The sequence below is a fragment of the Pezoporus wallicus genome, unplaced genomic scaffold (genome assembly GCF_028554395.1).
Source record: "Pezoporus wallicus isolate ANWC-B61680 ecotype Strahan unplaced genomic scaffold, APGP_CSIRO_Pwel_v1 contig_6978, whole genome shotgun sequence".
Classification (NCBI taxonomy): domain Eukaryota; kingdom Metazoa; phylum Chordata; class Aves; order Psittaciformes; family Psittacidae; genus Pezoporus; species Pezoporus wallicus.
Window position 1 is genome coordinate 735,353 of NW_026637190.1, and position 15,392 is coordinate 750,744.

Genomic DNA, 15,392 nt, shown 5'->3' on the forward strand with positions numbered 1-15,392 from the left:
AGCAGTCACCCCTGCTCCCGTCTGCTGTAACGTGACTGTTTACCCCAGATGCCAATCACAGCACTCCACTATCCCGCACAACACATTTGAGCTCACATCCCCCCCGAGGCTTTGAACGTCGAATAAAACCCCATCATTCCGTGCTGACAGTCCTAAATGACTTGAAAAGAGCCCCAACCAAACCAAACCAACAAAACAAACTTGCAGTAAGACCGCTGTGCCAAGCCTCATGCCACAGTCAAGGATAAAGGATCTCAGTTCACATTCCTGTGCACAGGCTCAGAAGACTGACAGACAAATTCAAGCTTCCAAAAAGGAAAAGTTCAGCGTTCTGCAAATGTGAGGAAAAAGGAAAAAAACTACTAATGTAAGTAAACTTTATGGTTGACTTTAGAAGGGTTGGTTTTCCTCCTTCAGCGCAGGACACATTAATAAGTTCTGTAAATCACTGCAGTAAGAAGCTAAAATATCCTGTATTATTATTATTGTATATAGCATAATAATACCACAATTCACATACCTTCTCAAACCCCTTGCAATTTACTCCCTTTAAGTAACAAAATACTGCATTAATATTAGGTGCAGCTCCATGTTTTGCCTAAGAGCTTTAGAAAATGCATTTAGTTTTATATATAACTATTTTTATTTCATTTCATTCATTTATTTCATTTCACCGTCTACATTCCCAAATATTTCCAGTGAAGTTCAGCAAACTTTCTGCACGTCCGGACACTCAATAAAGCACTTACAAGGAGCATTAAACAAGGTCATTTAACACTGTGGAGCTGTAATAGCTGCAGCAGGCGTTAACAATGATTCCCCCTTCCCTTCTCTTTAGCAGCTCAAGTTACCCCTTTTCACTATACAAAGGAAAACAGCAGTGCTGAAGGTAAAAAATCAGTACCAAACTGATTGCAAGCATCAAACTTTTAAGTATCAAACACATGCCCTGGAGGGACAGCAAAGAGTGGAAGCTTCAACAACAAAGCCAAACAAGACACGAAACAAGCACGTTTGTCCCCCTTCCTTCCCCCCCCAAGACTTATTTCCCACTCCTTGCTCAACTTTCATGCTGTTTCCCACCCGGATCGCCCGCAGAGCACGGTGCGGAAAGCAGGGAGTTAATCCCGCAGTTTCAACTGGTGTGAGCCTTTACTGCTAACTTGAATTTGCGGAGCAACCTCTCCGTATAAAAAGGGAAGAAAGGAAGGGAAAAAACCCCTCTACACTGTAACACCGAGAAGCATACTTAAAAACCCTCCCTCGGGTCTCTCTAAACATCTGCTCAAAGGTTTGCTGTATCTTAAAAGGGCTCTAATTACCAGAAACTTTTCTCTTACTCAAGCCCAGGGCTCGCATTCCGATTATAACACAAACTCCCGTTAATTTAGGGCTAAACCGAAGAAAACATAGGCCTACCTTAAAACTTTCCAGCTTTTCAGAGGATCCAAGTCAGAGATTATAGACACCATTGCAGGAATAACAAAGATAAAATATATATATAAAAGAAGGAAAAAAACAACCCCACGGCAGGGAAGCCTAACCACAAAAGCAGCAAGTACTCTACTGAGTGTGGGAATGACAACAAACCCAGCACAGCTCTTCCTCCTCAAGCTGATAAGCACTTGTCCCAGCTTCTCTCCACCCCCAAAATCAATCCTGTGCTATATTGCTTCACAGTCCCAGTTTCATTTCTTTACCACTACCTTTTAAAGCCCTTGTAATCTGCTCCAACTGATCAAATTTGACCTTTTTGTAGCCCACTTTATTCCAAGCACAGCCCTCAGTTAAATCTCTCTTTATTAACACCGTCCTTCTTGGCTTCCTCTTGGAGCAAACACAGCTCAAGCTTGAAGCCTCCAGTCTTTGTCAGCAATCATTTACAGATTACTGCAAGCTGCAGACTTCTCCTTTTGGGTATTTCCTTCTGCCTCTGAGGTTTAGCTTTTATATTATTTCCTGAAGGTTGTTGGGGGCTTTCCCTGCTCTGTGCAGGTTGGAGTCTGACACTTTTAAAGGAGGGACTTAACGCAACTCCCTCTCCCATCCTTTTCTCCTCCCCTTAGCCCCTCTTAGAGACAGGCAAATGCACACATCAAAACCAGTTCACAGCCTTTGGAGTACGGAGTCCTCGTTGTGTCCCCCCTTTATGTTTTAAAAGCCATTAGGGTTGTGAGCTGAAGCTGTGACTGAAAGCAGCCTGATTTGTATGATGGTGGGGTAATATAGAGCCTAATAATGCAAAGACAGATGTAACCCTTTGGGTGTTTGAGAGGGGGGAAAGGCGTCTGTGTAATTCTGTGAACTCCATTTCTTGTGTCTGTTGCTACATCAATAAGTAGTAAAGCGTAAGTAAAGTAAAGTTGTGTAAGTGCTGTCAGTGTGCGTTTATGTGGGAAAATCGGGAGGAGCGGCTTATTTTGTGATTCTGTAACACTTCTGGACATCGATTTCCCTCTGTTTAAAGATTTATCTTTTGCATGTGTTCCTCCTCCTAAATGTTTTCCTTTCATCACGTGAATGACTGAACCCTCTCCTTGAGCTCGACTGATTCTTGGGATTGCTAGAAATTCCCAAATAAAATTGGGGGGGGAACGACAAAACTGCCCTTTATGAAATGCTCAATGAGAACCAAACTAGCCCAAATGACGGATGGTTCCACTTTGCTATTTGTACCATAGGTGTGTGCTCCTACTTTCAATTTGCTACCAGTTCCCCCCCAAAAAAAACCCAAATCCTAAAATTACAAAAGAAAAAAAGTAAAAAAATTTAAGTTCATCCCTTATATGTTAAAAAGAAGCATTAATGTGGTCACATGGAGTTCTGGTAATGTGTGGGATCGCACGCTCATGGAAACATAATAAGGGGTACAATAAGGCCTTTTGAGGCTGCTTTAAGTCTCCCACCACCACTTCCTTTGGACAGATAAAACTCGTCTAAACTATTTCCAGGGCTCCCTTGTATGCTGTAGGCTGCTTTGGGGCAGGCTGACTCCCCCTCTCCCCCTTGCTGGCATCCCTATAGTACAAAGGCAGCACAGTGTTGCCCTTGCCAGAAGGTGACACTGAGGCTTCCCACTGCCCTGTGACCATTTTGCCTGCCAGACAGCAGCCAGGAGATAGTGGAGTCGGATAAAACAACCGGTTTTAAGCAACCTAGATACAAAATGCCTTCTGTATTCAAAGGCCAGTGCATCACTAATCCCTCATTTAAGGGAAATGAACAGTGAGCCCCCTCCGGCCTCAGCAAGTGGGGCCCCAACTTCAGACCTCTGGATCTTACACCCTCCCCTGGGCCATGGCTCCAATGGCTTTGCTTTGTCTCTGAGGGGTGTAACAAGGACAAACACATCAGAGACTGCTGATGGTGAGATTGAAGATGCATATCTAGGGGTGGAGGACAGCTGGGTGTTACAGATGCTCCATCTCCCTCTTAACAGGCACAGGGTGTTTCTCACCTTATACACACATATCTCTGAGCACTTCTTCAGAGATAAGGGTTGTATCCACCTCTGGAACCTTTGGGGCTATATATTAATTTACCGACAGGAGGTGGGTTAGGTGCTTGCCATGGAAAATGAAATTCAATCCCCACTTGTCATATGTTTCTTTGTGGAGCTGAGGAAACCTTCATTTACAGCATGGGAAGCGATTAAAAAGAGATTGGACAGTGTCTTTTCCTTTCTTCCCCGAAGTTTGTAAACCACTGTTAACACAGGCTAACCCCTCACTTGAGGCTGGGGAGGACATAAGTGGTTACAGTACGCTGCCTTTTCTCTTTCTCTCTACTGTCAAATTTTCTGGGTTTACAGCTATATTCACACATTGTCCCATATAAACCTCTCACTGAACATCTCATATTGATGACCAGGCTCAAATTAACAAGGGCTTCAAGCTTAGCCTGCAAACAAAAAAAGAGAATCAAAATACTGTTTTATCTGGTCCCTTTGACAAGCCCAATTTGAGTCCTTGTCACATCCTACCCATCCACTGCTGCACGATAAGAAAGAGGCAGTGATGCTCTGCGCTTTCACCCCACTTCGGGACCTGACTGCTTTCTAGTTTCTGTACTGGTAAGGAGTAGGTGAGAGGTACAAGGGTAAGAGACCTTTACTTTCAGGTTGGATGTTTGTATATGCCTAGACTTCCAGGACTAGACACAAGGGGTGGAGGACCACAATTTACCCCGATGTATGTGGAGAAACCAATACCAAGAGTAGCAAGTGATCCCTTGTCCTCCGCTTCAGGTGAGTGCCAAACTGCACCAGTATGCTGAACATCTCTTACTCTGGTCATCCAGAAATTCCACAAACTATCTCCCATGTCTAAAATTCTATCTCTTACCAGTATATTTTATACTTTCTATAAACACAGTTTTGATTGCACAGAAAGCACTCCATTACTTCCTCCACGTGAAAACTATACCATAGGAGTTAAGATTCTTATTCCTTTCATATTTGAAACTATTTATGGTGGGTTTTATTATTTTTATCTTAAACTTTTCACGTCTGGAACGAAAGCCAGGTCTCCCTTTTGCTGGACCTGGCTGGCATTTTGCCATCTTTTCCCTCCGACATTGAAGAAAGCAACTATAAGTTTGCTAAAAATAAAGCTAGAAGATTAAGTTTAGCACAGAGAAACTTGCGGCGGGCAATGGATTTTCCAAAACAGCCTCACGTATTTCATGCAGCGTGTAGCTATAGTAGGAGAAAACAAATAAAACAGAAACCCACTGCAGGATTACATTAACTCTTGCGCTTGGATAGTGGTACTCCAGCCTGTCTTTTAGTTCAGTGTGGTTTTCTGTTGCGGTTAAGAACTTTGTCTTCAAAACTTTGATTTTTATGCTTTTAAGTGAAGAAATTTCCTATGATCTTCACCTCGTTTGCCAAAACAGCCCAGCACATCTGTGAAATATTACTTGAGCAAATTTATCACACTTAGCCAGAAGGCAACAACCCTTAACATTTCCTCTACCTGCTGGAAACCAGCCTATTGCATACCTTTGGTTTCTCATGCCATAACATGCATGAGCTAGCAAGAGCTTGGCAGTTCTCAGTTAATACGATAAAGAACTATAAGCTTTCCAAGATTCTGAGTCATGTTAAAGTAAATATGCATATATTCTTTTGAAAACAGTATTCACATATACACACATACACAAAAGGATCTCTAAGCAATGTCATCACCCTTAGTTTAGACAGCTGTGGAGTCAAAAACGTTCCAGATCAGCTAGCTGCAAACATTTGAAGGTCAAGTACAGGACAAAGCCTTTAAAAAAGGCAGAAGCAATGATGGCTACTGAGTATTAGAAAGATGGTTTTATGTTTTGAGCGTTTTTTTCCCAGCTGTTTCTTTACCAGAAACCCACTGGACTGAGGAATTCGTAGCGTTGGGCAGGACAGTAAACCTAGTAAGCAGTTTGAGTTGGTTATTTAATCTTCTTTCAATGCTGTTATCTCATTCAAAATATTTTAGGAGCCAAGGAAGGTCTGCCAAAGCACGACCTCTTAGTCAGGATGCCCAACAGCCTGGTTATCAGGCAATAATAAAATAAATAACCTTTCTAGAGAGATAAATAACCATCCAGCATCTTCCCAACACATATTTTCCACCGCTCTTTCATACAAAGCAATATTAACTTATTTGAAAGAAATCCTGGTCTTCTACCAGGAAAACCTCACTGTCTCTAGGGAGCCTGCTGTTAAACAAAAGCTTATCTATTAAAGAGTGGCCTCCAGCTTCAGGGCTGCTGTTGTGGGCTGATAAAGGCCCTTCTCCAAAGTGCCTCATACTGTCCCTCCCCACCAGCACTGCTCCCCCCCAGCCTCTCCTCCCAGTGTCTAATGCCTAGCCTTTTAAGCAATGGAGTGACTAATTGAAAATGCATTCCAGTGCTTTACAAGCAGCTTTTCCTTTCCTGCTGACCAGCCAAATGTTCTGAAGTTGGCAAGATGCTGTTTTAACTTGGGAACTGGAGCACTTGTTCATGACCTGGATGTGTGAAGAAAGAAATCTGTCTGAATTAAATAATTCTGTAAAAAAAAAAAAAATTAAAAATCTCACTTCTAGAACTTGAGTAAATCCAAGTATTACAGATCTCTAATGCAAGTCCATTCTCTCTTTGTGAAATACATGACCTGGAAGACAAGAAACTGTAAGCCCTAAGTTTATGAAATGCACTGGGGCTTGGACACAACTACAGATAAAGCAGTTACAAGCAGGCATAAATCCAAGTAACAATTGCCCTTTGGGAAAGAGCACTGTAACTGGAACATGCTGGAGACAGTAACCACTGATTCATGGCCCGTCAATGTCCCTCCAGTCTGGGATTCAGCACATCTTATCACACATAGCAATTCAGAAGCTGGCTTCATCCAGGAGCTTAAGAGATTGAAGGGGTTTGTTTCTTTGCTAAGCAGCAGGCCTGATTGTACAAAGCTAGCACTTCAACAGTTAATCATTAGTCTGAAATCACATACATGTGTCTCATACTTATCGACTTCTCACTTTTAGAAAGTCTGCAGAGATAAACTTTCAAGAGATGGGGTTTTTCTTTTATAACTCTTATTGTGATTTTAATGGATTTTCAAGTACTTTCAGGTTTTGCTTATGACAACTGCTACAATAAAAAACATTATGAACAAAGACGTGTTTTGTGCCTATTCACACCTAGCAGAAAATTACTATTACGGCATAATTTATTATGGGAGCAATGCTTTCCAGGCTCTCTGTAAAGACAGTCTTCCCCAAACTCGCATCATCCTAATTGTGTTTGTAGTTTACTTTAAGCAGCATATGAGCCAAACATTTACTTCCTGTGCTAAATTTCTCCTTTTTGGCTAGTAGGAGGAATTCTTCATTCTGCAGCATTGGTAGACCAAGAACACTTCTGTAGTCCAAGGCAGGGCTTGCCCTTCCTAACCCAAAGGAAAGAATGAAAGAAAAGAAACTCTTCTTGTATTTGCCAGACATGTTCAGAAGGAGCCACTTGCACACCCTTTCATTCCATTCGGAAGACTCATGGGTCAAATCTGGGAGAGAGGAAAATAGCAGCTGTTAACTATTCCAGTGCTGCAGCAGACGGCAAAGCCAGTGCTGACACTGCTTGTCCTTTAATTTTCATTCTTGTGGTGTCAGGTCATACAGTGAACACCAGGAGGTCCTTATGCATCCTTATAAAAAGGTTATTGTTCAGGCTTCCTCTGTAACATAGTCCAGAAAATAAAAACTTCAGTAATGACCTTAATAAGTGCTTTGTTGTGAAGGCCATGTTTTCACATGGGCTACAGCTGCATTTACGCAGTCTGAATGCCATCTCATGCGGCGCTGGAGTATAAATCTAAGAGAAATTAAATTATGCTGAATGCATGCTGTAAAATATTTAGGAAACGATTTTCAAAGGGACAAAGGAAAATCAGTGCTTCCATACCCATATGTCTTTAATAGACTCTTCAAATATTTACCTCCAGTTTTCTATTCATCACAGAAGTCCAGAGAATAGGATGATTATTGGTAAGGGACTGGATGGAGATATTCGGTTAATTCCTCTCAATGTCTTCCTTCTTGACATTGAGAAAACTATTTTTTTATCTGTGCCCTACTTTCCCATCTGGGAGGGACAGATACCACCCTAGCAATCTACAGAGCAGAACACTAGGAACTTAATAGAAGACATAAAAATTGGCAGCCTTATGAAATTCCTTCCTTTCCAAGACTGTTTTAAGTCTAAATCAAGTGAAATGCTGGTTCGTCATTCAGTGTAAAAGAACATGATCTGTTGAGACAGATGGCTTCCACCACTTCAAAAATTTAGGAGTTGCTGTAGCACAGCAAGGAAGCCCTGAAGCTTAAAAAAATGATCACCTATACTCTACACTTTAAAATGAAAATGATTGAAAAGCTCCAAAATCATAGGGGAAAATAGGGGGAAAACAGCAAAAGGGAATTGTTATGAAATTAAGAAAATGATGAAATAATTCTTCCGCTTTGAGATTCATCTTTATTAAGCTACATTCAGGCGCATGATTTTAAAAGTGCCAACCACAAACACGTACCTTGCACATGGAGATTATATCCTTTAAACAGAGACAAACACACACACACAATGTCCCTTGTGACAGCGTGCTTTGCTATTGACCTGAAGAGGATGACATGCAAGTAGGGAAAGAGAGAATGCTTTAGATGCCAGAGCTATCACATACATATTTCATACAAAGGCACAGAGAAGCATCCTTTTAGCCCGCACCAGCACAGGCTGAGCTTATGTCTGACTCTGGTCGGGATTCAAGATTTGCTGGGCTCACTAGAGAGAACAGTGTTTCATCTTCCTCTTACAAAGGCAGGGAGAGCTGACAAAATGGGAAGACTCCTTTTTTTGCCATAACAGCTGGCAGGAGATTTTTATAGGCACAAAATCCAATTAAGTGTCCTGATTCTGGGCATGTAACTCCCCTGGAGCCTTTGCTTAGAAGTGCTTATCTGCTTGCATAGGAACAAGCATCTACAAATGCATGTACAGGTGTGTGTATATGTCTAAACAAAGCACTATGGAACACACTGAAATAGTCTGTTGCTCTCCTGAGGGGGAAGAAAACCCACCAAAAATATGTTATCCCTGTGAAAACAGTCCAGGAGAGAGTTTCATAACAGTATTACTTGATCAATAGAAGGCTGGAATTAAATTCAGTTCTAAAATGCAACTTACCCATGTAAAAGGTTCACTAAAAAGGTCCTTTTCCTAATTCAGGGGAAATCAGAGAAAGCACATTTTTTTTCCTTAATTACTGAGTGCAATTATTCGTCTTTATTATCTAAAGAAACTTCTTTTATTTCTTTTATTTGTGAAAGTGCAGCGCCATGCTTTTTCTATTTCTGAGGACTACCCATTTTAAGAAAAGCATCACGTAAATGTTCATTCATTCCCATGCTGGCTATTCCATTACTTCCTACATCTCTTCATGAAAGTTTTATATCCTTCAAAGCATTAATAGCTACTGTAGGCCAGATTACATTATTTATATACACAGGTCAAATTCACACATAGTTTGTTTACAAGAAATCCTTTCCTTCGGATCAAAACTACTCCAAATCTCATGTCACACTTCTCTTTCTTGCTGACCTCATTTACAAAAGCCTGAGCACGTTAGTGATTTTGCTCCCAGACAAGGCCTAGGTTGTGATTCCAATAAAGACAAGCACAGATCCCCATGTTGAAAAGAAAATATTCTTATTACTTTCTAAACCTCAGCCATAAACATTCATTGCTTCACCTGACAAAATCCAAACAATAAATCCTGCAAAAAGTGTTAGATTAATAAAACCATCTTTCTAGACCATTGCATTGCCCTCTCTGGACACCGGGTGTCTTCAAAATTGCATGTTGCATAGTTTGACCCATAGAGCAGCAAGGAAAATATCCTTGTTTACTCATTTGGGTGTTCAGTTGTCATCGCCTAAGCAAATTCAGGCTTCTCTGGAACGTAATACAGGCTGAGTCCCTCAAGCCTGGAGTGGGTTGGTTGCTAATAACTCATGGGGTGTCCTTGAGGAACCTACTTCATGACTGGTACGTCAGGCAAGGAGGGATCACTAGAAGGGACCATCACTACCTTAGATTTCACTGCCCTCTGACAGAGTTTTCAGAGAACTGAATTACACATTGTGTTTGTTCCTCATCACCTGGGAAGGAGTTCATTCCCTGCCTGAGGAATCAGGAAGGAAAGATGCTGCTGCTGTCTGTAGTAGTTTCTTCAAATACTTTGTATTTCTCTCTTTTAGTCTATAGCTTGCCTGCAAATGAGAAGTTCCAGCTGCTGATGATTGTTCCTTATCCAGTGGTTTGAGAAAGCTTTTTCCTCTTGCAGAAATAGGTGCCTAGTCACTCACCAAGATGCTTTTAGATACCCCAGACCCTTCCTTTTTCCTTTTAGATACCAGTGCCTTGGAAAGTAAGCAGAAAGTGAACTAATGAACAGGACAGAATTTCCTTGGAAAGACTGGGTTTGGGTTTGGTTGGTTTTTTTTTCTTCTAATGGAATATTTGTACATCTCCAAAAGGAAGAAATAATAATAAGACTGAAATCCTCCTGAACAAACTGAACTCTATATCACTAACTTAAGGCATTTAAAGGACTGTGACCCCTGTGGTACACCACTAGTTACTGGTTTTCAACGAGACTTTGCACCACCCCCTGGGACCAGCCATTCAGCCAGTTTTCAATTCACCTTCTCACTGTCTGTTCATTAGAGACACACATCAACAGCTTGTCTATGAGTATCTTATGGGAGACAGTGCCAAACGTCTTACTGATGTCCAGGCTGATAGGATATCCACAAAGTCTAGGATGTCCACTGCTTTCCCTTCATCTACCAGGCCAGTCACACCACTATAGGAGTTTACCGAGTTGGGCAAGCATGATTTCCCCTTGGTGATAACTGGTGATGACTTTCTTGTCCTCAGTGTGCCGGGAATGGTTTCTAGGATTGGTTGTTCCATCACATTGCCACGGATTGAGGTGAAGCTGGCTGGCCTGTAGCTCCCTGCTTTGCCCTCCTTGCCCTTCTTGAAGATAGGAGTGTCATCTACTTTCTTCCAGTCTTTGGGTGCTAATCCCAGTCAAAAATTATTGAGAGCATCCTCAGTGATGAAGTATTCCCTGACCTGAGCCAGTTCCACCACTGGCAGATCACCCTCGTTCCAGCCTTCAGCCCTGGTCTCTGGGACTTAAGATTCCTTAAAGCTGGTCTTGCTAGTCAAGACTGAGGCAAAGGAAGCATTCAGTACCTCAGCCTTTTCTGTCTCATTGAGCAATGGGCACATTTCCCTAGTCTTCCTTTTGTCAGTTATGTACATACTGAAGCTCTTCTTGTTGACTTTGACATGCCTGGCCAAGTTCTATTCCATCTCAGCTTTATCTTTCCTAACTTCATCACTGTATGCCTGGACAATGTTTCTGTATTCCTCCTATCCTTGTTTCAATCCTCTGTATGCTTCCTTTTAGTGTCTTGAGTTTGGCTGGGAGCCCTTTTTCATCCCCCTTTTTGCCTGACTTCTCGTTTCTTGGGATGGAACTTTCTTGAGCTTTGGGGAGGTTATCCTTGAATATGAACCATATTTCTTGGGCCACCCTTCCTTCCGGGTCCTTTTCTCATCTTTGAAGATGCCAAAGTCTGCTCTCCTGAAGTCCAGCTTTTTGAGCTTGCTTTTCATCATCTTACCTGCCCTTTAGATCCTGAATTGCACTCAAAGGTTGCTTCCAAACTTCTTTCCAAATTATGGACGCTGTATCTGAAATTCATGTTTGCTTCATGATGTCAGTAGTGAGTTTGGACTTCATGTTGATGTTATTCACGACAAAACTGGGCCTAATACTCGTCTTAGAACACAATCATCCAGCTGAGGCTCGCTTTGAGATGTTAATTGGCTCGTGCTCAATCCAATTAACCTGTGCTCTGCTGGTAATCAATAGCCATAGTGCCCCCAAGACTGCCAAGGGATGCCAAGTTAAGAGCCTAGGAGTAATACTTGCATATATTACTAAGAGTAATATATTGCTAGGAGTAATACCTAATACTTTTCTATTGTAATGCTGTAAAGGAATGAAATGGGTATGTTTGAAGGAATTCCAGGTTTCCATTAGTCACATTCCTACTAGTAGAATATTTCACAGCCAAATATTTTGTTTCTTTTCTGGTATTTTGCTTACAGGTCCATGGGTATGTGGGGTAGCCCACCTGCCCTTTTTTGACCCGCATAAATTAAACATGACCATGGTAGATATATTAGATTGATATTAGATATTAGATTGGATCTAAGGAGGAAATTCTTTCCTGTTAGGGTGGTGAGGCACTGGAATGGGTTGCCCAGGGAGGTTGTGAATGCTCCATCACTGACAGCATTCAAGGCCAGGTTGGATGAAGCCTTGGGTGAGATGGTTTAGTGTGAGGTGTCTCTGCCTATGGCAGGGGGGTTGGAACTTGATGATCTTAAGGTCCTTTCCAACCCTAACTATCCTATGAGTCTATGATTCTATGGTATGGCAAATAACATTTCCCTTTCAGTGCAGGTTATCCCAGTCTACACATTAGAAATGATCTGTTCCCAAGAGATGTTTCTAGCTATCTAAATCTTCTAAATATTTGCAACAGATTTCATTATACTTAGATGATGTGAGCAAATCGTATTGCTATGCTTCCAATACAGAATCAAAGGGTTTGTCATCCAGGATCTAGAAAATCCTATTGCCCACCTCTTGTCTTTCCTGCAGGGCTATTAACAACTTTGTGTCTGGCTAGTAATGACCTATATACCAAGAGCTCATATACAGAGCTGTTTTAAAAGAAGTGGTTTTAAAAGAGTATGCAGCCCAGGACAAGGAATAATGCCACTTTTTATCCCTACCCATGCGTGCTGAAAGTTTGCTAGCTCTTGCTGAATCAAATTCCTGCTTTCCAGCTCCAGCCTGGTTACTCTCCGCTGCCATCAGAGGTGACAACCGCTTTAATGAACAACCTGAACCGATACATCAGTCATAGTTCGAACTCACGTCTGAGCAAGATAACTGCTGTGGAAAGCTGTCTTGACCTGGGTGGCAGGACAGCTTTTGGAAACATGTAATGGAAAAATAACACTTAAATGTTTATATACTACAGATTCTTTAATTTCTGTTCCGAAAGCTGTAAAACCTGGCACAAGGCTGGAGAAATAGCAGATGCAACTTCATCAGCCATTGAACTTGGCAGAAAGGAGAGCTTTACCACAGTCAATGAAGTGTTGCGGATCGTGATTTATTCTGGAGCTCTGCTCAGGGGAGGAGGAAAGGGGAAGTGCTCTCCCTTCTGCTAGTCCTGCTAGTGGATTTATTGAGAGCTACCATCTAAAGCCGAGAGATGAAATTCAGTGTGTATGGATACTCTTTGAAAGACTGCCAAAGGCTCTAGAAATAAGAACGTAAATTGAAGGTGAGCAAAACTGTATCTCCAGCAAATATAATTAAGAAAATAACCTAGTGCATGAAAAATACATTGGATTTTTAGAAATGATGTCTTTTTTTTCAGTAATACAAGAAAAGGGTTCCTAAAGGAGGAAATTCCCAAATTAAAGAGTGATATAAGAACCACTTTCAAGTAAATAATCTGTCCCAGAGCCAAAATCTGTTCCTGTCTTACCAGCAACAATACCAGTATGTGGCAATAAATGTTCACAGTCCCCGAGGTACAGCACACCTTCAGCTTCTCTCACTGGTCTTACTTAGTCCTGACAGCCAGCCCACACTCCCTGCTATGCCTTTGGCTTCTCTATTACATCCCTTACATATTTCATAACATTTCATTTACCCCCATTTCCACTTTTTTTTTCTCATTTTCTCTTCCTGTATCTCTCTATATTTTGTGTCCATACCACTGAGGTGGTATAAGCTTTTAGCCAAAGGTATCCTCTTCACTCACTGTGGAGTTAAGATAATCTAATAAAATCATGAATAAAGAACTTTCTATTTTCCAATCAGTTTCATTCAGAATTTTTTCCTTTAGAAAATTATCTCTTTTAAAGCACCAGTATGTGTATGACTAGCAGGGATGTACTCAGTTTGCTATACTGAATGTAATCATGTCATGATCATTCATCCTTAGGCAATGACTAACTTCCAGTCTAGTGACAAATTTACCTTTATCCGACATAATGAAGTCTAGAACAGATTTGGTTTGTGTTGAGCACAGTATTATTTATGTTTGAAACTACTTTACTTAAAAAAGACCCTAACCAAATTATCACTGATATTTTGCTGTCATCTTCATGGGCACAGTAGCCATGTCTCAGGAACCGAAGGCTCCCATCACACCTCAATTCCCCTTCGTGCATTACTGACTGGTGTTTATGGAATAACACATCTTATTGTGAGGTTTGATTTGTGTCTCTTGTTTGAAATAGTTGGGTGGAGACACCTTTAGAGCACTTTTAGTTAATTTTTGATTGATGTGTACTCTCAGTCCCGCTAATGCAGATGCAAGTGGTGGTTTTAGTATGGAGCACTGCCTCTCCTGCCATCTATTCTGTGATCTACCCTGTGATAAGGTCCATGACCTTATGAACTTGCACCGAGCTCCACAGCACTGAGACTCTGGGCATCTGCTGCTACATCCACCCATTAATTCCACAATGAACTCCATTTCAAGTACTTTCTTTATAGTAAATGTGATTTGTGCTTTACATGGACTCATTTTTGCAGACTCCTCTTTTTGAGCAACCTGGTGTGACCCCATGGCTGGCCTACCTCTGAGCAGAAAGTTTGACCGTAGCTCTCTTGAGGTCCCTTCCAACCCAAATCGTCCTATGATCCTAAAATCCCCTTCACTAACCTATTTTTTTGCTCACTCCACCCTTTTTAGACTAGTTATGGGTAAAGATACTAAACCTGTTTATTCAAATTATCAGTCTTTCAACAAGATAAACGTATCAGATTTTTCTACATATTCCGAGTTCCCTTAATTTTAATGTGGAGGTCTAACACTCACATGTAAGCGATAAGGGAACTTACTTATTTCATGTTCATTGCTGTACAGGTTCAACAGACAGACAGCTTTCAGCCAGCCCTGAGCACAGACGCATCCTATGGGGAGTGGGGGAGACCGATCTCCAATACATCCCAGTCAGGCTGTGTCTTTCACAAGACTGGAAAACCAGCCTTTTTCCCAGCGTGCCAAAGGCACAATGATTTCTACTGTACTGTTGCTGCAGCCAGCAAGGACAACCCCAATGTGTCCTGCCTTTCACTCTCAAGCTTGCCTTACAATTTAGAGCTAATAAGTGGGCAACATTCCTTCTATCCTTCCAGGGCTCAAGAGCAAGAAAGAAGCAAGAGGTGGTGATGGGGTTATTTACAAGAAAACCCCAGACAACCGAAAAGCAATGGTGTAAGGCACGTGTGGGGATCTTCTGAGGGTTGTACAACAGCTGAGGCCCAGGGATCTGGGGGGTAAGTCATTTAAGCCAAACACAAACTTTCCCCATCACCTCCCCACCTCACATGAAAGAGAGTCAGACCTAGACCATCTGGACAGCTCTGTGGGAGCAGGGGCCTGCAGAGAGGATTGGGCTGCCCACAGTGCTTAGCAGAAAACAAAGCAGAATATCTTGCTCTGCAGATCTTCCTCGAACACACTCATCCCCTACTATCAGATGATTTTACATCAATGAACATTTACAATGAGTAACCCTTATTTCCACTCTCCAAATGGGAAAGAAGGTCAAACTAAAGAAGGAGAAAATATTATGAAGGATGGCACGATGAAGAAGATGATATTATGAGGAGGATGACATTAAATTAAATCTGTGATGGTGTTTCAGAGCCATTGCCATTGAAGATAACAGAAATTTGCCACACAATGTGCAGC

The 15,392-nt window shown here is 41.7% G+C and overlaps 1 protein-coding gene across 2 annotated transcripts in view; it reads right to left on the reverse strand.

Moving 5' to 3' along the window:
* Nucleotides 1-15,392, reverse strand: part of CELF2 (CUGBP Elav-like family member 2) — a 563,407-nt gene that overhangs the window by 380,177 nt on the left and 167,838 nt on the right. Inside the window, exon 1 of one of the 2 annotated variants that reach the window (XM_057403774.1) lies at nt 1,420-1,899. The exons of the other annotated variant lie outside the window; for it this stretch is intronic. Within the exon in view, the coding sequence (XP_057259757.1) occupies nt 1,420-1,472 (53 nt within the window). The 5' untranslated portion in view covers nt 1,473-1,899. Of the gene's footprint in view, nt 1-1,419; nt 1,900-15,392 lie in introns of those variants that run through there. 2 annotated transcript variants of the gene reach the window in all.